At 42.1% G+C, this 24,920-nt stretch overlaps 2 protein-coding genes across 2 annotated transcripts in view; one reads left to right on the forward strand and one right to left on the reverse strand.

The window, feature by feature from the left end:
• FBXO9 (F-box protein 9) overlaps positions 1–6,914 on the forward strand; it is a 47,753-nt gene extending 40,839 nt beyond the window's left edge. Inside the window, exons 11-13 of the mRNA XM_075861953.1 lie at positions 2,094–2,187; positions 2,950–3,104; positions 3,600–6,914. Of these exons, the coding sequence (XP_075718068.1) occupies positions 2,094–2,187; positions 2,950–3,104; positions 3,600–3,708 (358 nt within the window). The 3' untranslated portion in view covers positions 3,709–6,914. The remainder of the gene's footprint in view (positions 1–2,093; positions 2,188–2,949; positions 3,105–3,599) is intronic.
• A 3,037-nt stretch (positions 6,915–9,951) lies between these two features.
• GCM1 (glial cells missing transcription factor 1) overlaps positions 9,952–24,920 on the reverse strand; it is a 45,642-nt gene continuing 30,673 nt past the window's right edge. Inside the window, exon 5 of the mRNA XM_075864131.1 lies at positions 9,952–11,408. Coding sequence (XP_075720246.1) covers positions 10,866–11,408 — 543 coding nt within the window. The 3' untranslated portion in view covers positions 9,952–10,865. The remainder of the gene's footprint in view (positions 11,409–24,920) is intronic.

Below are 24,920 nucleotides of genomic sequence, written 5' to 3' on the forward strand. Positions count from 1 at the left end.
AAGTTTTATGTCATAAGAAAAGGTTTAAAAATTCATTTATTTTACTATAATGGATTGAAATATGCTATTGCTGGGACTGTCAACCTGGGGGACAAAGGGAGCCCCCTTCTTTATTGATCACAGCATCCCAAGGGTTTAATTCCTGTAAATGCCCAACTGTACATTAACGCTGCGTGGCTGGAAAGGGCTAAGCTGGCCATAGATTTAAAATAACTGTTTACCGACACTTAGGCCCTATTCACACGACAGGGTTTCCCGGCCGTGTGACGGCTGTTCAAAAAACAGCCGTCACACGGCTGCAGTAGGGACAATAGACCCCAAATGGGGCTATTCACACGACCGATTTTTTGACGGCCTGGGAAACCTGGCCGTCAAAAAATGGGACATGCCCTATTTTCGACCGTTCTCCCGGACGCCCGGCTCCCATACAAGTCTATGGGGCCGGGCAATACACGGCCATAACTTCACTGTGTTCCGATTGACGGGTGTGTATTCTATTGCTCGCTCTCTCTCTTTCTCCTCCTCACAGTGCGAAGTGCATGTGAGGAGGAGGAGAAAGAGGGTATTTTTTTTGCTCACTGTAGGAGCGGAATCCCCGACCACAGCTTCGGCAACGCTGTGGCCGCAGATTGGGGATTTCGCTCCAGGAGAAGTCCCTGACTTCACTGTCCATATATGGACACAGTGACGTCAGGGACTTCTGAAGCGCTGTGGCCGGTGATTCCGATCCAGATGAAGTCCCTCACTTCACTGTCCATATATGGACAGTGAAGTGGGGGACTTCACCTGGAGCTGTCCCCTACAGGAAGGTAGGGGGGTGCCATCTATGGGGGGGGGGGGTGACTATGTACAAGGGTTCTGTGTAGCACTACCTACAGGTGGGCTGTTTGCATTACTTACAGGGTGCTGTGTGGCACTACCTACAAGGGGGTCTGTGTGGCACTGCCTACAAGGGGGCTGTGTGGCAGTATCTACAGAGGGCAGTGTGTGGCATTATCTACAGAGTGCAGTGTGTGGCAGAATATGTACAAATGAAATTCATCCATTTTTAAAACGGACAGGGATAAAAACGGATGCAAAACGGGTCCAAATCGGCCGTTAAAAATGGAAACACGGCCCGGAACTGAAACGGCAAGGAAAAACGGCCATTTTTATTGGCCGACACTCGGACCCTGTCGTGTGAATAGAGCCTCGGACCTTATGCACACGACAGTCACACGGCTGCAGTAGGAACAATAGACCCCTTATGGGGCTATTCATACGACCGATTTTTTGACGGCCCGGGAAACCTGGCCGTCAAAAACTGTGAAATGCCCAATTTTAGGCCGTTCTCCCGGCCGTCCAGCTCCCATAGAAGTCTTCGGGGCCGGGTAATACACGGCCATCACTTGAATGTGCTCCAAGTGACGGCCGTGTCTTCCGTTGCTCGCTCTCTCCTCCTCCCCACAGTTCGAAGTGCATGTGAGGAGGAGGAGGGTATTTTTTTTTTGCTCCCTGTAGGAGCGGAATCCCCAATTCCAGGCCACAGCTTCGGCAACCCTGTGGCCGGTGTCTCCGCTCCAGGAGAAGTCCCTGACTTCACTGTCCATATATAGACATTGAAGTCAGGGACTTCTCCTGGAACGGTGGCGCTATCTACAGACAGGTGGGGGGGGGGTGCTGTGTAGAACTACCTGTAGGGGGCTGTGTGGCATTACCTATGTGTGGGGCTGTGTGGCATTACATAAGTTTTATTTAGTTAGTAACAGGGAAATAAGTGACTGATAGACACCTTTAGGAACTGGAAATTTGGCATGTTGAAATTTAGCCCGACTGATCATTTACCCTGATGGAGTTGTGCTGTCCCACAATGTTCTGTATATTGGGGAACACACCAGTTGTGTAATAGCCCTTTTAACTGATGCTGGCCACATACATATTTCCTGACTTCCCAGTATAGATTTGCTCTTGATTCGGCCAAGCATGCAATCTAATATCTTGTACTTACTCTGTGATGTCTCATGTTTCTACCATCATATGCTTGTAGCCCTGTACATGAGCAAAGATCAACAGGAAATTGCTATAATTTTTCATAATATTTTTTTATTCCACAGAACTGATGCCATGTTGTTTGGCCATTATCGTCTGTCACAAGATACAGATAACCAAACCAAAATTTTTGCGGTAATAACCAACAAAAAGGAGGAGGTATGTATGTTATTGGCTGCTAGAGTGATCATTTCAATAAGACTAAAGGATGCTAGCAAGAAGAGCGACAAATTTTTTTTTTACTTTATTAGCAAAAGTTTTGTGACTTTAGTTTTGTATTCATCTTTTAGTTAGGCCTTATTCACACAAACGTTGATTACGTCCGATCGATTACGTCCAAGTGACGGCTGTTAAAACAACGGCCGTCACACGGACCTATGTAATTCAATGGGGCCGTTCACATGGCTGTTTCAACGGACCGTGTGAAGGGTCCATTAAAAAATAGGACATGTCCTATTTTTTGCGCTTCATGCATCCGTCCATAGACACTAATCTATGGGGGACGCGTGATAACGCATCCCGCGGGGGTGCAGCGCAGATGCACCTCAGACGTGAAGAACTGTCGTTTTTCACGTCCGAGGTTTCATACGCTCATGTGAATCTAGCCTTAAAGGGAGTCTGTCACCAGATGTCCGTATTGAACTACCAACAGACTATTATAGATTAGGCCAGCCTGATTCTGACGTGTATTATGTCTATCCACAGTAAACCAGTTCAACTTATGACCTAGTGACAAGTCCTCTTTAAAATCTTAACACATTCAATTCTACTTGGTTGCTGCATAATCACTCTAGTGCTCCGGTTTCTAGTCTATTCATGTCACCGTTTCTTGCTTTGCTCATTTATTTGTACCAAAATATATATTTGTACCAATCCTTATACGACAGTTGCACCTGACATTTAACATTCTATCCAACATAGAAATCCGCAGAGTACCAAAAGTATCGCTATTTCCGTCGCGGCCCAGTACAGGAAACGGATCATAGCTTTCATGTTGGGCTTCAGCTATGCTCATCTGGTCGTTACAGATTTAACAAGCTGGTTTGGATTCATCATTCGTGTCATATTACTTACAAGTGAGTCTGTCCATTGTATTAGAATTATCTACACTTAGAAAAGAGCCGTGTCCACATAAGTTCACAGATACATTTATAGAACACTGTAATTGTAAAACATCCTTACATATTTGTATCTTACCATTCACCTAGCTTTGATTTCCCTTAATTGGGATTTTCTATTAAACTTCACTACTGGGCAGCTTTTCCTTATTTAGTTTGGCTTTAAAAGGAAAGCCTTTGCAATATTTTCTTGTGCCGTCCTTTTAATCTACCTGCCTCTTTTGGTTCAATTTGAGCAGCTGCTAACAGCAGAGAAAATCCCGATTTATAATCTAGGTGCCACGGCACTTCCAAAAAACTCTAATTTCTAAGCCTCGAAGGCGTATTGTTGTGGATTTTTGGCACTTCATTTAAATGCCCAGATTTCTCCCATCATGTGATTTGAGGAGTTGATATGCCTTTCCATGTGCTCTGGCCCTTGTATTACTGAGTCCTTGAATGCTTTTCTTGCAGGTCCTCTGGGGAGACGGTCATCACAGCATTTGACATTGATAAAATGTACACACCTCTGTTCTTTGCTCGGGTGAAGAGTTTCACTACAGTCTCAGAGAGACCTCTCTAAGGTCTTCCTTGTCATTTCTTGCATGGTACATACTGAGGAAGGCAATGGATTATTTGGCATGCATTTATTTGTGGAGTTCTGCTGCAAATAAGCTGGGAGCTTGTCCTTGCTTTTGTAAGCTTTATTTTTATTTTAAAGAGTATCTGCACTTTCAGCAAAACTTTTGATGTGTCATCTCAAAAGTTCGGCCCGGTGGGGGTCCGGGTTTGCTGAACGTACGGTTTCTCTTTATATAGTGCATTTTACAAGATAATTGAATAATTGATTTATCAGTTTGCCTCTCATATTTTTCTTCTATTATTCTTTATCCTATTCCCCAGTCATTTATGCCTCATGCACACGACCACGTGTGCCACCCGAGTCCCGTCAGTGATCCGAGCAAAGATAGGACATGTTCTATCTTTCCTCGTATCAGAGACTCTGACCATCTTTCACGGACCCGATACACCCGCTAAAGCTAATGGGTCTATGAAGACTATCGGGTGCCACTCGGATGCCGTCAAAAACGGCCTGAGTGGCATAACAGTCGTGTGCAGGAGACCTTATACAGAGGAATCTTGTCAGCAGTGCTGCATTAATGGAATGATCGATACACTTGACATGGCATTTTACTACCAAAAATTACATTACTAAATTAAAAGGAAAATATATGTAGATAATTATCGCTTTCAGAAAAATAACAATTATAAACATGGTGACGGACATGAACTATTACCATTATATTATAGATGATGTGTGCAATATGTATATTATTCACTAGAAGAATCACAGGACAAAATAATCATGGTCTTTTATATATTTTTTACTTTCTAGTTGCATAGAAATTTAATAATGAAAACAATGTTCTAAGGCCTTCTTTTTTTTTAGGCTTTTTTTCTCTTCATATAGGTGCATGTGCACGGCACAGAGGGGAACGTGCACAATTAGGACGTTGCTGGAGATGTGCAATGTTGGCTGTTATGAATAAACATAGTTTGCTTGTTTTTTAGAGAGAAAACATTTTATGGATATTACCTTGTTTTCTTAAAGGGGTATGTCCACCATTTTACAGTTTGCACATACATAGTTGTGTTACTTGTAAATACATTGCATTACTTATCTTGTACTGATCCTTATGCCTTATTATAGTCCAGAGCTGCATTCACAATTCTGCAGTCTTCCAAGGTAAAGTCTTCCTGCATTTCTTGTTGGCTCAGTGCTTTATGGGAAGTATAGTCTTTACTGCACAGAAATCTGAAGTAGAATATCTTGAATATCCTACTGCATTAGAAATAGGCTAAGTTGATAGAAATAGAAGATAACCACGTTAATAAACATCCCTAGCAACAATCCGCAGAACTATGAATGAAGCTGTGTAAAGCTATCTGTACACATTAGGTATTTGTCAACCTATAAGATAATGTCTAGGGCCCAACCCTATATATAGATAGATAGATAGATAGATAGATAGATAGATAGATAGATAGATAGATAGATAGATAGATAGATTAGGGAATTCTGAGTTAATAGAGGGGGGTGTTCCCCTGCTTAGGATTTTCATCTCTTGGCCAGGGTGGAGAACGGTTACACAAAGTGTCTCTCGCTCTAAAGGACCTGTCCCGCATTGCACAGACAGCACATTGATTTGAATGAGCATTATGTAATGCTGAATTTCCCCAGTGGTGGCACTGCAGGGAAACCATGTTTCCCCACCATAACAACTGATCACCGTGTTCCCCTGCTGGGACCCTCAGCAATCTGCTTATTGTCAAGGGACCATTCTATCAAGTAGGGATTGTCCAAAGCGCAAAGCCCTCTAAGTTTCTGCCAAACAGTTGTCTGGACTGAAAATATCTCTCATGTATGGTCCAGTACAAGGTAAGTAATGCAGTGTGTATACAACCTTATTCATATTGGAATATGTATATGTGAAAATTACCGTCAAGTGGGTAGTGCAGGGGCAAGGCAAAAGTCACCCAATTCTCTACACTAGCACCTATTCTCAAATTACATATCTATATTATGTAATTGTGGCTGTTTAATAGCAAATGACATAAGGCCTAAGAGTCTGTGATGCATGAGCAGGCTCTTGGATGAGAAATGTGCGGTACAATTGTTTGTTGTTTTTTTAAGATACATCGTATAACAGGCTAAAAACTGGAAATGGCTACATTCATGTATATGTATAGCATTGCTAATAAGACTTGTAGTAATAAAATGCTTGCACCTCAATGGAGTCTGCTTGCAGCTCTTCAGTTCTGGGTTCAATGCTAACCACGGGCCACATCTGCACGGAGCTGGTAAATTGGCTTCGTATGAAATTGGCGCTAGTTTGTGTGTGAGACGGGGAAATTAGATTGTGGGCCCCACAAGGAAATGAACATTTATGTGGATGATTTCAATTTCTGTACAGCACTTTGGGTTTGTTTTGTTTAGTGTTTTTTTATCTATATTAGCAACAAGTAATATATTTGCTTGAATTGTTAGTGATGTGCTGACCGTTAACCCATCAGCCCTGCTGGCAGCCGCATCGGTTTTCTCATTTGCGTGCACATATTTCCACAAAAGTATCTTTCTGGTTGAGTATAGTGTCTGTTTGCTTATTTGCGTATCAGTGGGTTGTGCTGGAATTACTGAACACTGACGGGCTGGAAGCCGTCAGTCACTAGTCTATAGCAGCAGTTTTCAAGCACTGACCTTAGTTTTAGGTCTGGGTCACTTGGCTTCTGTAAATAGTATCACAAAAAGTAAGCAGCAAAATACATTATACATTCATACCGCTGAATTGTGATGGAGAAGCAGCGATAAAAGGAGTGTTTATTAGAGAGTCTATACATTTGTGTCTCCTTTTTAACAAGATCCCATATTTAAGGTATATAACACCGCGCATTATGGTGGTTTTGCTTTTTGGGGGAGGGGATCCTGTACGGGCCACTCGTTTAATCTACCACAGGAAAAGTTATTATACTTGTACACATGTAATTGTCTCTCTTATTGTTTTGAAATTGTTGTTTTTTTTTCACGAGAAGGAAGATGCAATAAATAAAACTGAACGATCTGATGTAAACAAGTTTGATAATCGTGCAACTCTGACCTAGAACTGTACTAGAGTATTCGGTTGGCGTGTGAATTTTTAGCACGCTTGTTATGCAGACCAGGTAAATCCTTCATTGGTGAAATGTACTTGGACTGTCAGTTCTATAATAAATGTTGTCCTTTGAAAATAATTTCTTTCTGTTTACTTATTTACTTATGGGGGATGTCATAACAGGTTGTGATCCGTGTTCTGGAGCATTATAGAGCCTTGTAGCAAGTGAGCTTCTCCTCTGCCTATAGGTGGGTAACTTGGCATCCATGGTGTAAAGATAGTTACTTATCGGCAGTTGGCCATGCATCTTTAGAACATAAGAATTTCCTCTGAGTTTTTTCAGATGACAGTAAATACAAAAGCCATGGATTTTCTGCCAAAAAGAAAATGGCATTGGAATCCTCCTTGCACTTTTTTTAAGCACCATTTTTTCTAGATATGTTTCCTATTAAAGATCGCATGTAAATGCGGGTTCATGTATTCCTACGCAAAAATGGTTTTATCTGATTGGAAGAACACACAGCTTAAATGAGAAAATGACACAAAACACTTCTTGAACTGCCTCAACATCTTTGTGGGTGACCATATAATCGGTATCCCCCGGATTATGGACAAAGCCTCTTGTATGTAGAATTAAGGTCTCATCCACGGCCGTATTAATTAGGGCATTATACAAGTTCCAACTTGTACAGAACTGAAATATGGTGTCCGCGGGAGTCTATTTTACCACCCTTTTACAATTCTACAGAGCAGCATCATATGGAGCCATAGGTCCTCTCTGTGCTGCCAACTTTTTTTATTTGGTGTTTATTAAAATGTTTTAATTTTTCATATACAATTTCTATGTGCCCTGGAAAAAGAGAAGCTGTATCTTGTGCTCAAACCCGAATCTGTCAGGTTCAACAGGACTGAGTTCTTCGGCGGCAGCGGGTCCTGCGTTTCTGTGACACGCGGGATCCACCTGTTAATGATCACATCTTAGTCTTGAATTTAGATGTGATTAATAAAATCCAAGGGTCAGCCTCGTGTTTCTGCCACTGTTTCTTAGCCAATTCCACGTTGGATTTTTACACGTGAAATATCTGCCATGTGAACATTAAAGGTCTAGGGAAATGTTCCTACAACTATCTGGAACACTGCTTTTTAGTACCACGAATAAAAACCTGCAGTTACCATTTTTATATTCAATTTTAACGCTGGGAACTCTCCAGTAAGCTGGGATAGAACACTCATTTGACAGATCAGAACGATGTTAAAGGGGTTGTCCACTTTCTGACAACTGATGACCTATTAAATTCAATGGGGAAAACCCGCAACAAATTAGCAGCATTTACGCAAATACAATTGACATGCTGCAGAAAAAAAAACTGCAACGCAGGTCAATTTCTGAGCGGTTTTACCGCTCACTATTTACGTATCGTGTGGATGAGATTTGTTCTATCTCATCCAGTTTGCTGCTACTGTATTATGCTGCAACGTGTGAACTGACCCTAAAAACTTTTCCATTTAATTTCAAGTCTGCTGGGTATTTTGTAGTGCGCGTGATGCCACCAAAAACACCCCCCCCCCCCCTATGCCTACCGGGTGCGTGGAAAAATTGTCTTGCATAAAAGTGGTCCTTGGTGCAAAGGTTGGGGACCGCTGGTTTAGAAGACACAGCACGACCCGACATGGGCCGTGTAAACGAGCGCCGATCAACATTTTTGGGGACGAGTGATCGTGACTACGATTGTTCATCCTCGTACATTTCTATCACGTCAGCAGCACATCTCACAGGGAGCGCTGCCGACAACGATAATATTTTATGCTGCCTAAACGATGTGATCGGACGATGAACGAGCGTTTACACGGGGCAATGATCAGGAACAATGAAAGCTGGTTTGCCCAAGTATATTCATAAATTGTAGAACTTTCACTTATACAAAAAAAATAACATTAATTTGGTGAAGCTGTAAAACCCCTTTTAGACACATGTTGCAGTTGAGGAGCGGTTAGTACCACACCGAAAACCGCATTCGATTTTACTGCAATTTGATGCGGTTACAGTTCTTACCGCACCTCAACCGTAATATGTGAATGGACCTTTTATGTGTTTATACTTTTTTCTAGATTGGTCCAATCTTTACACTCTTTTTTTTTTTTATTTTATTTAATTTTAAGTTATAGAAGTGACATCAGGAGCAAATACATGTATTCTATTCAAGGTTTCCCGAAGTATTTAGAACAGCAGCTGTCATACAATCTCTTGTCCTGGTCTATGAAGATATATAATCCAAAATAATGTGAAGGTTCGCTATAGTAATGTAAAGCTAGGGCTAAACCATGGTATGAGATGTAGTGAAATCACATACTATTGTTCCCATATCTCAAGCATGGTGTCATACTTATTGACAAGCAATGAACATAAGGCCTTATTCACATTAACATCTTTCCCTGTGCTGTCAGTTTTTCATGGATTAGTTGCTGAAGTTCAGGGGGGAAAAAAACTGGAAACCAGGGAGTGCTTGCAGAGGAGGAAAACCCGAAAACCACACGACTCAACACGGACATTCATATGCATAAAATTATTTTATTTTTTTACTAGTGTGAATAAGACCTAAGGGGAATGTCTATTGAAAGCCTAACTAGCTCTTTATATATTGCGCAGCTGACCATGCATTTACTGCAACTAGTGCACAATCCATTTTAAAACTCAACTTTTCTATAATCGACATTCCCTTCATTCTAAAATCTTTATATGGTATATTGTGATTAGTAGATTTTATGATGACTGCAATCATACAGCAGATTGCACTATAGAGTCATCCTAATACATTTAATGTAAGTGGAAAATATGCTTTATGGTCCTCATTTCTTAAAGTGAAAATATAATATGCAGTATTTCTTTAAACCACAAAGCTGAACATCGGCACATACCCACCGTTTTATATATATATATATATATATATATATATATATATATTAGTTCTTGTGATTGGTTCAGCGGTCTTGTGTTGTATTTCTTGCATTATGCCAGTTCTACGATTCGTCAACACTGAGCCCCGATTGGCTGCAGCGGAAACATGCTACGTGCATGTAAATAACCATGGGAGTGCCGCAGGAGCCTCAGCGCTGGATCGCCGGGAGCAAGGATAGGTTACTTCTTTTTTTCTTATTTATTTCGTTTTTAGCCCTTACAAAAAAAAATTCACAACCCAGATAACCCCTTTAATGGAGTATAAGCAAACGATATAACTTCATTTTTGATTCTCGGACTACCTCTTTATCCCCTATCCATAGGATAGGTGATAATTTTCTGATTGCTAGAAGCCCCACCACTGGAACCCCCACCGATCACGAGAACCGGAGTCCCAAACTGTCAGATCCTCTTCGCAGCACCCCAATAGTAAGGAGGCACTTGAATCGAGTGGCGGTTGGGCTCGCCACTCCCTTCAATGTCTATGGGACTGATGCAAACAGCCGAGCGCTGTACTCTGCTGTTTCTGTCATTCCCATAGACTTTGAATATGCTCGACTGCAGCTCCGTTCACTGTCCTTCCCACGGTGGAGCAGTGAGGCGGAATGGTATTTCGAAACCCCCGTTCTGGTGATCGGTGGGGGTTTTGTGGATAGGTGATAATTTTTTATTCTGGTACAACCCATTTAATATCAGTACAGGAGAAGTAAAGCAAGGTATTTGCTTAGGACAGGACTTTTCTCTTTTAGTTTTATGCAATTGCTGACATTAAAATGGTTGCCCCACAGATGATGAATCCTCAAGAGCTGCTCTTTGGTGTAGCTTTGCAGGCTGCCTACGGGTATGTTTATTTGCTTGAAGGCACTGAACAAGTGTGTGTATATATAATATATATATATATAGAACCAGCTGTATTTTTATATGTAGTTATACTAACATTTATACAATTTCTTTGACGTACAGAGGAAGGACTGATCATACAAATTGTCTGAAACCAACATTAACAATGTCTTGAACCAATAATTTCACTTTGATTACTTGTCTCTGTTTCTTTCCATATAATAGTCCAAGACGTGAAATTAAACAATCACTTTTCTTTGTAATATGAAGCACATTTATCCTTCTCTTTACGTCCTATAAAGATGGGGATAGTTGAGCACTACAATATCTGTAGAGGTAAGACTCCTCTTGGTTGTGGTTGCAGAAAGTGAGTAAGTCATCATCTACATTAAAATTCAAGTTGACAACACAATCTTTAGATGTAGAGTCCAAAACGAAGGACGGCTCTAAGTGTGGGTACTGGCAGTTGTGTATAGGTGACATTACCCAGGACAGATTTTCAAGTGGTTCTGTATAGTTAAAATGTTGGCTTTTTACATCAAGGTTTATGTTTCCTGCTTGCTGGTCTTCATCACTTTGCAGATCAAAATCCATAGCAGAAGCTAGCCAATCTCCTTCATTGTACTCTTCACTTTCATTGAAACTGCCACTTCGAGGATTTTTGCTCCCCTCCAAACCAGTCATATTTTCAATAAAGTAGTTGTTTTTCAGCATGTGCTCATTTGTTGACTGATCCATCTCCATGTCATTTAAGTGAAGGAAGGGAGGACTGCTCTGCTGACGTAGGGTAATGCTTGATAGGTTTTCATGGCTCTTCATTTCTCCTAAGAGAGGGGCCTGAAAAAGATGGCAATTTATTTAGACATATACAATTCCTGATGGTTAAAGAAAAGAAACTTGTAGAATCAATAAACTCCGGTATCCATAGACCTTAACCCCTTCACGACTGCCATACGGCTATATATGCCGATGTCCCGTGCAGTTGTCACGTATATAAACGTTAGCAGCGCGCATCTGGGTTTATTGAGTGCAGAGCTGCTTCAGTGTTCACCTCTTCCACTTAGGCCTCATGCACACAACCGTAGCCAAGTGCACGGCCGTGATTTTCGGGTCAGCCGGCCACGGAGTGTTAGCCGCCCGTAAGTCGCGGGCTGTTCACATGGCTGCGGCCATTATTTTCAATGAGCCCAGAAGGCAGAACACGGCCGTAATAAGGCTTGCCCGTTCTTTCTTGCGGTCCGGGCTCCGGGGCCATGCCTAGACCGTGGAAACCACAGCCGTGTGCATGGCCCCATAGGAATGAATGGGGCCGCAATTCTCCCGTGGATTTTCTGGGGAATTGCGGCCGCAAAAGCATGTTCGTGTGCATGGGGCCTTTGTTTCATAAAACAACCATGTGTTTTTTTTTAATGAAACCAAGCTTAGAAATACAGAAGCAGTGCGTCACTTCTCTCTCTCTCCCTGCTCTCTCCCCCGTGCGCCGGCACCTCCCCCGCCGGTCCACGGTCCTGCCCAGAGGTAACGGAGCCAGTTTGCTCCTTATCTTGGCAAATAAGGAGCTGATGATCACCATGGCTATCTACTCATGGTGATCATAAAAGAGTTTGTTTGCTTATCAAACTTTTCAAGCAGCTCTGAACTCTTAGCCGTGTGTGTGTGTGTATGTATACATAAATATATATTATATATAAAACAGATAGATAAATATATATAAAAAAAATTACAAAAGTTCCCCCCCCCCACGTTTTTAGTGATTTGTCTGGTTATAATAAAAATTAAAAACACAGAATTAATTGAACTAATCTAGAAAATGAAAGCCTCATAAGTCTTGTAAAAAATAATGTAAAAATAGTTGTAAAATTCAAAGCGGTTGCAAAGATATTATCGTTTAACCCCTTAGGGACCAGCCTATTTTAGGCCCTAATGACCAAGCTATTTATTTTTATTTTTTTTCGTTTTTCTATAGTCGCATTCAAAGAGCTATAACTTCTTTATTTTTCCGTCGACATAGCTGTATGAGGAATTGTTTTTTGCAGGATTAGTTGTACCTTTTAATGTCACCATTTTGGGGTACATATAATTTTTTGATTAACTTTTATTAACTTTTTTGGGGAGGAATAGAAAAAACCCCTGAAATTTCACCATTGTTCTATGCGTTTTAAATGGACTCCGTTCACTGTGCGGCGTAAATAACAAGTTACCTTTATTCTATGGGTTGGTACAATTACGACGATATCACATATGTATAGGTTTTTTATGTTTTACGACTTTTGCACAATAAAAACTTTTGAACTAAAATTATTTGTTTTTTGGGCTTGTTTTTTTGCGGGACGAGACGTAGTTTGATTGATACTGTTTTGGGGTACATCGGACTTATTGATTAACTTTTATTATGACTTTTTGGGGGCAATGGAAAAAAATAGCAATTTCTCCATTGTTTTTTGCATGTCTTTTTTATGGTGTTCACCTTGCGGATAAAATGACATATTAACTTTATTGTTTGAGTCATTACAGTCGCGTCGATACCATAAATGTGTACTTGTATTTATTTTTTTACACTTTTACTAAATAAAACCACTTTTTATGGAAAAATGGTTTTATTTATTTTTTTACTGTAATTTTTATTCATAATTTTTATTTCACATTACTTATATTTTTGTTCCACTAGGGGACTTTACTATGTGATCTTCAGATCGCTGCTATAATGCTTTGGTATACTTATTATACCAGAGCATTATTGCCTGTCAGTGTAAATCTGACAGGCAATCTATTAGGACGTGACTCTGGCACAGCCTAATAGGCATATGTCCTAAATATGGATTTTATCAGGCCCCCCCGGCTGCCATGACACCCCATCGGAGGCCCACGATTGCATTTGCGGTCCGCCGATGGGTGACAGAGGGAGCTCACTCCCTCTGTAAACAAGTTAAATCCGCGGTCGCTATTGACCGCGGAATTTAATGAGTTAAACATTTAATGAGTTAAACGTCGTTGGAGCCGGAGTCCGGCTGTCATCAGACACCCGTGCAGGGCTTAGACTGGGCCGCCGTGAAAAGGTGGCGGCCTAGCCTAAGGCCCCTTAGTGCGTATTGGTGGTCACTAAGGGGTTAAAAAAGTGGAAAATATGACCAGGACACGGGTATCAATGACCCTTGGTCATGAATGGGTTAATTTCAGACCTCACTTGAGAGAGCTAGTCAACCTTAGTAAGTCAAAAATTCATGAACTATAATGGTATAAACAAAATTCACAAATGTTTGTGGGTAAATAACATGTTAAGTTTATTCTATAAGTCTGTACAATTACAGCAAGACAAAAGATGTATATTTTTTTGCTTTTCTACTTTTAATAGCACGTTTCATGGGGAAAGAAAATTATTTTATGTCGCGGCATTCCAAGAGCCATAATTGTTTTTATTTTTTCGTTGTAGCTGTATGTGGGCTTGTTTCTGTGGGACAAGTCACATTTTTTAACAGAACCATTTTGTGGTGCATATAGATTATTTATTTAAGCTTCATCATATTTGGGGGGGGATTGAAAAATAATTCTTCCACCATTATTTTTTGCGTTACTTTTGTTGCTTACTATGCGGTTTAAATAACGTAGGAACTTTTATTATACAGGTGGTTACAATTTCAGTGATACCATACAGTGAAGGAAATAAGTATTTGATCCCTTGCTGATTTTGTAAGTTTGCCCACTGTCAAAGACATGAACAGTCTAGAATTTTTAGGCTAGGTTAATTTTACCAGTGAGAGATAGATTATATTTAAAAAAAACACAGAAAATCATAGTCAAAATTATATATATTTATTTGCATTGTGCACAGAGAAATAAGTATTTGATCCCTTTGGCAAACAAGACTTAATACTTGGTGGCAAAACCCTTGTTGGCAAGCACAGCAGTCAGATGTTTTTTTTAGTTGATGATGAGGTTTGCACACATGTTAGATGGAATTTTGGCCCACTCCTCTTTGCAGATCATCTGTAAATCATTAAGATTTCGAGGCTATCGCTTGGCAACTCGGATCTTTAGCTCCCTCCATAAGTTTTCGATGGGATTAAGGTCTGGAGACTGGCTAGGCCACTCCATGACCTTAATGTGCTTCTTTTTGAGCCACTCCTTTGTTGCCTTGGCTGTATGTTTCGGGTAATTGTCGTGCTGGAAGACCCAGCCACGAGCCATTTTTAATGTCCTGGTGGAGGGAAGGAGGTTGTCACTCAGGATTTGACGGTACATGGCTCCATCCATTCTCCCATTGATGCGGTGAAGTAGTCCTGTGCCCTTAGCAGAGAAACACCCCCAAAACATAATGTTTCCACCTCCATGCTTGACAGTGGGGACGGTGTTCTTTGGGTCATAGGCAGTATTTCTCTTCCTCCAAACACGGCGAGTTGAGTTAATGCCAAAGAGCTAAATTTTAGTCTCATCTGACCACAGCACCTTCTCCCAATCACTCTCAGAATCATCCAGATGTTCATTTGCAAACTTCAGACGGGCCTGTACATGTGCCTTCTTGAGCAGGGGGACCTTGCGGGCACTGCAGGATTTTAATCCATTACGGCGTATTGTGTTACCAATGGTTTTCTTGGTGACTGTGGTCCCAGCTGCCTTGAGATCATTAACAAGTTCCCCCGTGTAGTTTTCGGCTGAGCTCTCACCTTCCTCAGGATCAAGGATACCCCACGAGGTGAGATTTTGCATGGAGTCCCAGATCGATGTCGATTGACAGTCATTTTGTATGTCTTCCATTTTCTTACTATTGCACCAACCGTTGTCTCCTTCTCACCCAGCGTCTTACTTATGGCTTTGTAGCCCATTCCAGCCTTGTGCAGGCCTATGATCTTGTCCCTGACATCCTTAGGAAGCTCTTTGGTCTTGCCCATGTTGTAGAGGTTAGAGTCAGACTGATTAATTGAGTCTGTGGACAGGAGTCTTTTATATAGGTGACCATGTAAGACAGCTGTCTTTAATGCAGGCACCAAGTTGATTTGGAGCGTGTAACTGGTCTGGAGGAGGCTGAACTCTTAATGGTTGGTAGGGGATCAAATACTTATTTCTCTGTGCACAATGCAAATAAATATATATAATTTTGACTGTGATTTTCTATTTTTTTTTTTAAATATAATCTATCTCTCACTGGTAAAATTAACCTAGCCTAAAAATTCTAGACTGTTCATGTCTTTGACAGTGGGCAAACTTACAAAATCAGCAAGGGATCAAATACTTATTTCCTTCACTGTATGTATGTATGTGTGTGTGTGTGTGTGTGTGTGTGTGTGTGTGTGTGTGTGTATGTATATGTGTATATATATATATATATATATATATATATATATATATACACACGCAACATAAAAACACTTTATGGAAAAAAATTGTTTCTTTTTCACAGTGAACACTTAAACTTTAAACTCGTTTTTATTGAAAAATAATGTTGATTTGCAACAGAATGAACTATAAAAAGGTATGGGTCCACAGCGTCCCTATAAACTTCTTAATAATTTTTTAACTTCATAATGTGATCTTTTAAACACTTATACACTCCTCAACATTGAAATTGAAACACCAAGAAGGTAAAGTTTTGGAATTGTGGATATCACAGGATGCGTAGACATGTTAATGATATTCAAATGATAAAAAAAATGGAAACTAAATATTCCAAACATCTTAATTTATTCTGTATCGAGTATGAGTGTCCCACGCGCAGAAATACACGCACTTACACGCCTAGGCATGCTATCAATGAGGTTATTAATGGTTGTCCGAGGAATGTTATACCACACTGAATGCACTTGGGCACTGAAATCCTCAAGATTGACTGCAGCTCCCTTTGCAGTTGCCAACCAATGACGTCCCAGATGTGCTGGATTTGAGACAGGTCCAGAAACGCTGCAGGCAGTGGTAGCATGTTTAGGCCACGCAGGCTCCTCACAGTGGAACGAACAACATGCGGCCTGGCGTCCTGTTAAAAAAAATGCTTCTGGGACACTTTGGAGAAATGGCCGTACCACTGATTCCACGACGATATCAATGTGACACCGAGCTGTTAGTGTACCTGAAAAAAAGACTAGAGGGGTCTGGCTACCGTACGTTATGCCACCCCACACCATAATCGCGGGAGTAGGACCGGTGTGACATTGTTAGTCTCTTCATGGCATTGCCCACACGGTTTCCAGACCAATCACCGGCTATCATTGCATCCGAGAAAAAGCGGGACTCATCGCTAAAGACTTTTCTTAGGCCCCAGCTGCCATGGCAACCCATTGGCACCCCATGATCACGTTGCAGGGTGCTAATGGGCTCACAGAGGGAGCACCTTTCCACCGTCATACACCTTACATACCAGGGTCACTATTGACCACAGTATCTAAGGAGTTAAATGGCCAGGATCAGAGGTTACTCTGATCCTGGCCATTACAGCAGAAGCCTGGATGCCAATCTCCACCGGGCTCCTGCATCTGGAAGCTTTTATGGCATAGCAACATATCCTTGTTTGCCAATGTAAAGCAGCTGACAACTGGATTAGCTTAAATTATGTGGAATCTCTGGCACTCATCTCTTTTCATTGAAGTCTTTGGAAGTTATGGATAGAAATGAACGCTGCTTGCCACCTCTCCATTGAAGCCAATGCAACAAGCACTTTATTTCCCCTATCAGGCTACTGCTGCGGCTACTACTCATGAGTCCTATTCTAAAATCCTGTATAGCAAGTTCACATAGCTTCTTCATACAATTTGTCATGAAAGTGTCCTCCAGAAAAGTAGGTAAAGTGTGTTTTGCCAAAGGCATGGTTTAAGGTATGCATATTTAGCCAATGGTATGTGCAAAACCTCACATCCTACTAAATGACATGTTAAAGAAGGTATAAGTGCACTAAGACTGAAGATACCATGTTTTAATAATTAAACAAAGATGTCACTGTAGGCCACTATGTCACTAAGGAAGGATTTTATCCCTGCAGCATTGTTGTATGTCATACAGATGGCTAAGAATGCCGACCATGTCCAAGAACACTTTCTGCTCTTGGTTCTCTGAAAATGAGCAGGAGCAAGATGTTTGTATATAATATTTACTCCCCCCCCCCCCCCCCCCCCCGACGGCCGCAGCCCTGGATCAGTGAGCACTGGCCTGCATCTCCTCCTCAGGAGATGCCAGCGCTCACTTCCGCTTCACTCTGCTGTGTCCCATAGGGTGCGCACGCATGCTCGTGCCTGGCCTTAAAGGGCCAGAGCGCGCTCCTGATTTATATGTCAAAATAGCCCATCATCACTCTGGACTATAAGAAAAGCCCTGCCCCTTCCTTCATTGCCTGAGCGTTGTTGTGTTTACCCGTGTTAGTCTTTGCAAATGGTCCCTTAGTGTTTTCCAGTTCCCAGTGTTCCCGTACTTGTATCCTGTATCCCGTGCTACCTTGTTCCTGTGCCATAGAGCGTTGGGCTGGGTTCACACGACCTATTTTCAGACGTAAACGAGGCGTATTATGCCTCGATTTACGCCTGAGAATACGGCTCCAATACGTCGGCAAACATCTGCCCATTCATTTGAATGAGTTTGCCGACGTACTGTGCCGACGACCTGTAATTTACGCGTCGTCGTTTGACAGCTGTCAAATGACGACGCGTAAAATGACTGCCTCATCAAAGAAGTGCAGGACACTTCTTTGGACGTTTTTGGAGCTGTTTTCTCATAGACTCCAATGAATCAGCTCAAAAACCGCTGCGAAAACGCCGCGAAAAACGCGAGTTGCTCAAAAAACGTCTGAAAATCAGGGGCTGTTTTCCCTTGAAAACAGCTCTGTATTTTCAGACGTTTTTGGTCACTACGGGTGCACATACCCTTGGAGTCGTGTTGTGCCGTATACTACGCCTTCTGTGTTACACCACGCCTGGTGTCTGCTTGCTGCCAAGGTCCCATCCGAGCCTACCATTGCTACTGTCTGAATTATCACAGGTACCCTTATTCGAACTATAGACATTTACTTGGTATCCTGTTATCCCGCTACGGCGGTACGGCCCAGTGGGTCCACATACCCACAGATCGTGACAATATATATTTTTATATATACAGTCCAAAAGCAAATGGACACAGCACTCCAACATACCATAGATTAGGTCATGTGCTCATTTCTGGGGGGTGAATCCGTTCCCAAATTTCAATAAAAATGACATAGAATAAAGTCATGGCTCAGTTGCTTGAGAAAGGCAGATGTATCTGCCGAAACGTCGCTCACTTGAGGTGAATAAATCCACCCTGTTTCATCTACCTTGAAGTCCTGGTGCCGTTACTTTGTTCTATGTCATTTTAATTTTATATATATATATATATATATATATATATATATTATTTTTTTAAATATATTTATATATATATATATATATATATACTGTGCAGAATTCAGAGACCATCCCAAAGACCCCTTTGCTACATAAGAAGATACCAGTATTAGAAGTGGCACTTGGCAGTTGAGGGGCCCAATTACAAATTTTGCATTGGGTCTCAGCAGCTTCAAGTTACTCCTCTGAAAGCTTTCCAGTCCATTGCTCTGAGAGCACCAAGAGCTTCGGTTATGGTTCTCACCGGAGATGTGGATGCTCTAAGCCACTATCGGTTTGGTGCTGGCTAGACTAGGGTGCAGAGTGTAATGACTCTCTTCATTCTGCACCCTTAACTCCCCCGTAAGGAGATATGGACTTTCTATGTCCGATTCCCAGGACGCGCTTACCCCGCAAATAGTCAACAATTTAGGCTAGGTGCGCTGAAATAACTGTAGTGTAGTCAGGAACGGAATCAATAGTCCTCACCAGAGACGTGATCAGGATACACAGCAAGTCAAAGGATGGGAATCATAGTAAGAGAACAGCCTAAGTGTCTGTATCAGGAGAAGGACAATAAGTACCATGCGACACAAGGAGCCAGGCAGCAAAATCCAAAACTGGGCCAAAGTCAGGATCATTGTCATGGTCAGGGTTAAAATCTGGAACAAAGAGCCAAACAATGATTTGGAGCCAAACAGGCGAGGTGTACAGGCCAGAGTCTACTTTTATTAGGAAGCCTAAATCTAAAGTTATGCATCTGAGTACCAACAATCTGCATGCGTCCTAGGGGGAGCTATACTGGGGGAGTCACTTGTTAAGTAGGATCTGGGTGTACTTGTAGAACATAAACTAAATACCAGCATGCAATGTCAATCAGCTGCTTCAAAGGCCAGCAAGATATTGTCGTGTATTAAAAGAGTCATGGACTCGCGGGACGGGAATATAATATTACCTCTTTACACAGCATTAGTGAGGCCTCATCTAGAATATGCAGTTCAGATCTGGGCTCCAGTTCATAGAAAAGATGCCCTGGAGTTGGAAAAAATACAAAGAAGAGCAACAAAGCTAATAGGGGGCATGGAGAATCTAAGTTATGAGGAAAGATTAAAAGAAGTAAACCTATTTAGCCTTGAAAAAAGACGACTAAGGGGTGACATGATTAACTTATATAAATATATGAATGGCACATACACAAAATATGGTGAAATCCTGTTCCATGTAAAACCCCCTCAAAAAACAAGGGGGCACTCCCTCCGTCTGGAGAAAAGAATGTTCAATCTGTAGAGGCGACAATTCAGCAATTTCTGGAATTCTTTTTACTGGCAGGTTATCCAAAACTTCTCATCTCTGACTGCTCCAATCTCTGCTGTTACTAAGATGGGGTGAACGCCAAGGTTTGGACTCCGGAAGCAGAGTCCGCATTTACCAGTTTCAAGAGCGTCTTCACGTCAGCCTCAGTTCTTCACCATCCTGACGTGTCTCGACAGTTCTTGCTAGAGGTTGATGCTACTGCCGTTGGTGCTGGAACACTTCCGTTTAAAAAGAAAACTCCAAGGGTAAGGCAGTGGTTTGTGGCTTTTTCTCATAACTGTTCTCTCCTGCAGAGTGCAACTACTCCATTGGAGATTGGGAGTTACTGGCCATCAAGTTGGCCTTGGAGGAATAGAGACATCAGCTGGAGGGTGCTATCACCCCATCATCTATCAAGCCAGATGGTCGCTGTTTTTCGCCCGATTCCAGTTCCTACTCCACTTCCGCCCTGCAGATAAAAATGTGAGGGCGGATACACCATCTCTGTCATTTGAGACGGATGACCCTGAGGAGGCTCCCCAATATATCCTAGAGCCTTCCAGGATTACTGCAGTTAACCCTCTGCAAATTAAAGACTCCCCCTGGAAAGACTTTTGATCGTCCTGCAGACAGGAAAAGGATTCTCCTCTGGGGACACCATTCCAAACTGGCTGGGCACTTTGGTGTCTATAAGACACGGGACTTTATACCTCATCATTACTGGTGGCCCACGCTGCCTTGGAATGTTGTGGACTATGCTGCTTCTTGTACCAATTCTGCCCAAGACAAGTCCTCTCATTCCATGACGGCTGGTCTGCTTCAGCCTCTGCCCATTCCTGAAGGACCTTGGCAACACATTTCCATGGATTTTATCACCGACCTTCTCCTTCTGTGGGTTGCACTACTGTCTGGGTCATGGTGGATCGCCTTTCTAAGATGGCACATTTCATCCCACTAACTGGTCTTCCTTCTGCTCCTCGTCTGGCAAATCTATTTATACAGCATATATATTTCGTGTGCACAGACTGCCCCCCGATATCGTGTCTGATCCGGTTGTACGATTTACTTCAAAATTCTGGAGAGCCCTCTGTAAACTTCTTGATGTTAAATTTGACTTTTCTTCTGTGTATCACCCACAATCTAACGGCCAATTTGGAAGGATTAATCAAATACTGGAAAATTATCTTCATCATTTTATTTCTGTTCAACACGACAACTGGGTGCAGCTCCTTCCTTGTGCCGAGTTCTCCTACAACAACTATACGGATGTATCTACTGCCTCTTCCCCGTTCTTCATCGCATACAGCCAACATTCACGTGTTCCTCTTCCTGTGCCTGCTACACCTCAAGTACCTGCAGCTAACTCTTCCTTCTGAGGTTTTCTTCACATCTAGCAGCAAACTAAGTCTGCAATCCTTCAGGCAGTGGATCACATGAAGAGATATGCAGATAGGGGAAGAAAAATTCCTCCTCAGTTTTTTCCTGGAGTCGAGGTCTGGATATCTTCCAGAAACATTCACCTGAAGATCTCTTCCCACAAATTCTCTCCCAGATTCCACTGTCTCTTCGATATTTTGCAACAGATAAACCCTCTTTCCTATAAGCTTCGGCTACCTCCTACCCTCAAAATCCCCAACTCATTTCATGTCTCCCTCCTAAACCTGTGGTCCTGAACAGATTCAGAAAATCCCCTGGTTCTACAGTTGCTCCCTGTGGTTTTTCTGAGATCTTTGAAGTAAAAGAGATCCCGGATTACAAGAGGGTAGTAGGGAGGACCTTCTACCTATTGGACTGGAAAGGGTTTGGTCCTGAAGAATGGTCAAATGAGCCCGAAGAGAATGTGGATGCTCCAGCTCTCATCCAGAGATTCTTCTCATGCTCTGGACCAAAGAAGAGGGGGAGTAAGGGGGGGTTACCGTACTGGTCGCAATACTTACCCGCCAACGGCCGTGACCGCAGGCCTCTGAGCTCTTGCCGGCGTCTCCCTTCACTGGGTCGCCGGCACACAAGACTGTCCTTGGCTGCTGTGCATAGCGTGCGTGTGCGTGCACCAGAATTAAACTCCCTATCCAATCCCTACTCACCCCACTGTATAAAAAGGACCCTGTCCTCTTCCTCCTTTCTTGAGAGTTGTTGTGTCTACCCATATTTGTATAGCAAACGGTGTCTTCGCTGTATCCTGTTCCCAGTGTTTCCTTATCCCGTATCCAGTAGTTTGTTCCTGAGCAAAGTCTAGTGTTGGAGTCGTTCATTCTCTGCCACGGCAAGTGTCATATGCCACACCAAGTGTCATCTGCCATGCCAAGTGTCATAGGTGCAAAGTGTCTACTGTGCCATGTGTCAAGTAGTCTGCTACGCCATATGTCTGTCAGAACTTCTATACAGGTACTCTAGTTCTAAATAATTTCATTGACTGTAGTTTGGCCAGCTGCTACTGCGCTATGACGGAGCGGCCTAGTGGGTCCACATACCCCGAGAGTCGTGACAGTATGCAGTATAGGTCAATTATATGTGCCAATCTCCAGAGATAGAGTCGAACAGATTGAAGTATTTGGGGAGAGCATCCGCCCCGCGATTCTTCTCTACCGGACGAAGTAAGAATTCAGTCAAATTGCGAATTGAAGTGCCCAATGTGCTTGATCGGGTTGGAGTCTATGGGTAGACTTGATGTATTCCAGGTTTTTCTGGTCAGTGAAAATAGACACAGGAAATTTAGTATCTTTCAAAAGATGTCGCTCTTTCAGGCTAGTTTCACCGCCAGTAAGGAGCTATTCACACTGTGTTTAGTGATCGTCACTTGACGTATACGCTGGGAAAAGCTCTCAACATATACGGTAAATGATAGCTATTATGAATGCCTAAAAGTGGCATACGTCATCCATAGACGATAGAAGTATCTGTTCAACGGATGCGTCATGAACTTTCATGACCCTTTTTATGACGTATCCGTTAAACGGATACCATTATAACCTATTGGTGACGGATGCCACTGTTAGGCATCTGTTTACTGCATCTGTCACCCATAGACTTTAAAGTCATTCATTTAACTAATACGTCATGAAAAGTTATTGAAAAGCTCATAACATATCTGTTTATAGATGACTATGACAGTTGCCTTACAGTGGCATTTGTCACCTATTGGCTACCATGTAAAAAAAAAAATAATTTAACGTACACTGTTTTACTGGGTGCCTCTGGATAGACTAGAAAACTACCAAAAAAACCAACATATTATACTCTACGTACACCATCCGATAGAGGACAAAAGAACACTTTTTTGGCCTCCGTCGGTGGAATGGGAGCCTATGGGTACAATTGTCGTATATGTCCTGGGAACATTATATACAGGGAAAACAGTGTCAAAGGGACCACATTAATAGTCTGCTATAGAATAATTTTTCTCAATGGGGAAAATTTCTTGGAGAAGAAGTTACAAGGAGAGTATTTATTCTTTTCACACTGATGGGAGAGCGAACTCCATTAACTCCAATCGAGGAGGCATCAACGTCTATGTAAAATTGCCTATTGAGATCTAGATGATGGTAAACCTAGGGTGAAGAGATGCAGAACTTAAGAATGGCCAACTTCTGCAGTTCAAGCCTTCTCGAGTATTGGCACCTTTATGGGTTAGAGTGATAAGAGGCGAAACTACCTGAGAGAAATTCCCAAATTATTGACGGTAGCAATTTACAAATCCGAGGGTTAAGGCTACCTCTGAACTGCAAGGACCTTAACCTGATTCATGCGAAGCCCTCCTGAAAAAATGATATAGCCCAGGAAGAGAAGCTCTTGTTTCTCAGCGAGACATTTCTGCAACTTCGCATTCAGGGAATTCTGACAAAGCCGAAGCAACAATGGTCAAGTTATTCACAAAGTATTGGTACAGAATAGGGATGAAGGAAACAGTTCAGTAGTAACCAGATTCGAGGCAAAACTTTTGAGATTAGTATTTGGTGAAACGGAAAAAATGACCGCCGCCACGTAACATTAAGGAGGATCGCATGACACAGAGGACCAGGCAGGCTATCCCATAATGCCTTGCATTCAGCCTCTCAGTCAATCATGAGGGACAGTGGGTGTGAGGTTAATGTATTGACATAGGCACTATATAAAGGAATATGCAGAACAAAGCCATTTTGTGGGGAAGTAGAAAGAGAGAAGACCGCATCAGAGCTCACAGCTCTGCTAGCAGAGAGAGTGTAAAAAAATAAATCACAGAAATCAAATCAATACACAAAATACTCAGACATAGATAGTGTGAGGAGAAGAGAATAGATAGATTTAATTAATAGGTAGCTTTAGGGAGAGTGACATTATAATCGTCAGTGCTGCTGTGCTGTCACAGTGTGCAGCTCTGCTTCTCCTATTCTGACTCCTCAGTTCCAACATCAAGCATCCATGAGTAAACGTGTGGTCAGGAAGCAGCAATATACTTTTACTGCAGTTGAACAACTCTGAGGTCAATGAAAGTGAGTACCTAATTTTCACTGTGATCTTTTTGCAGTCCTAGGTAGTCAATACTAGGCCTCAAGGGTGCATCCTCCTTTTTAACGAAAAAGGATCCAGCAGGAGAAGAAGACCCACGATTCTCTCCAGATTCTTTTTTGATAAGGGCCGACAACGCCTCATTCTCTAGTAAGGAAAATTGATACATCCTATCACTGGAAGAAGCAAAATAACACAATCATAGGGACTGCGTAGTCTCTGCTTTCTTCTTAGAAAAACATCTGTAAAGTTCAGA

Source organism: Rhinoderma darwinii, chromosome 4, assembly GCF_050947455.1.
Source record: "Rhinoderma darwinii isolate aRhiDar2 chromosome 4, aRhiDar2.hap1, whole genome shotgun sequence".
NCBI classification, from domain to species: Eukaryota; Metazoa; Chordata; class Amphibia; order Anura; family Rhinodermatidae; genus Rhinoderma; species Rhinoderma darwinii.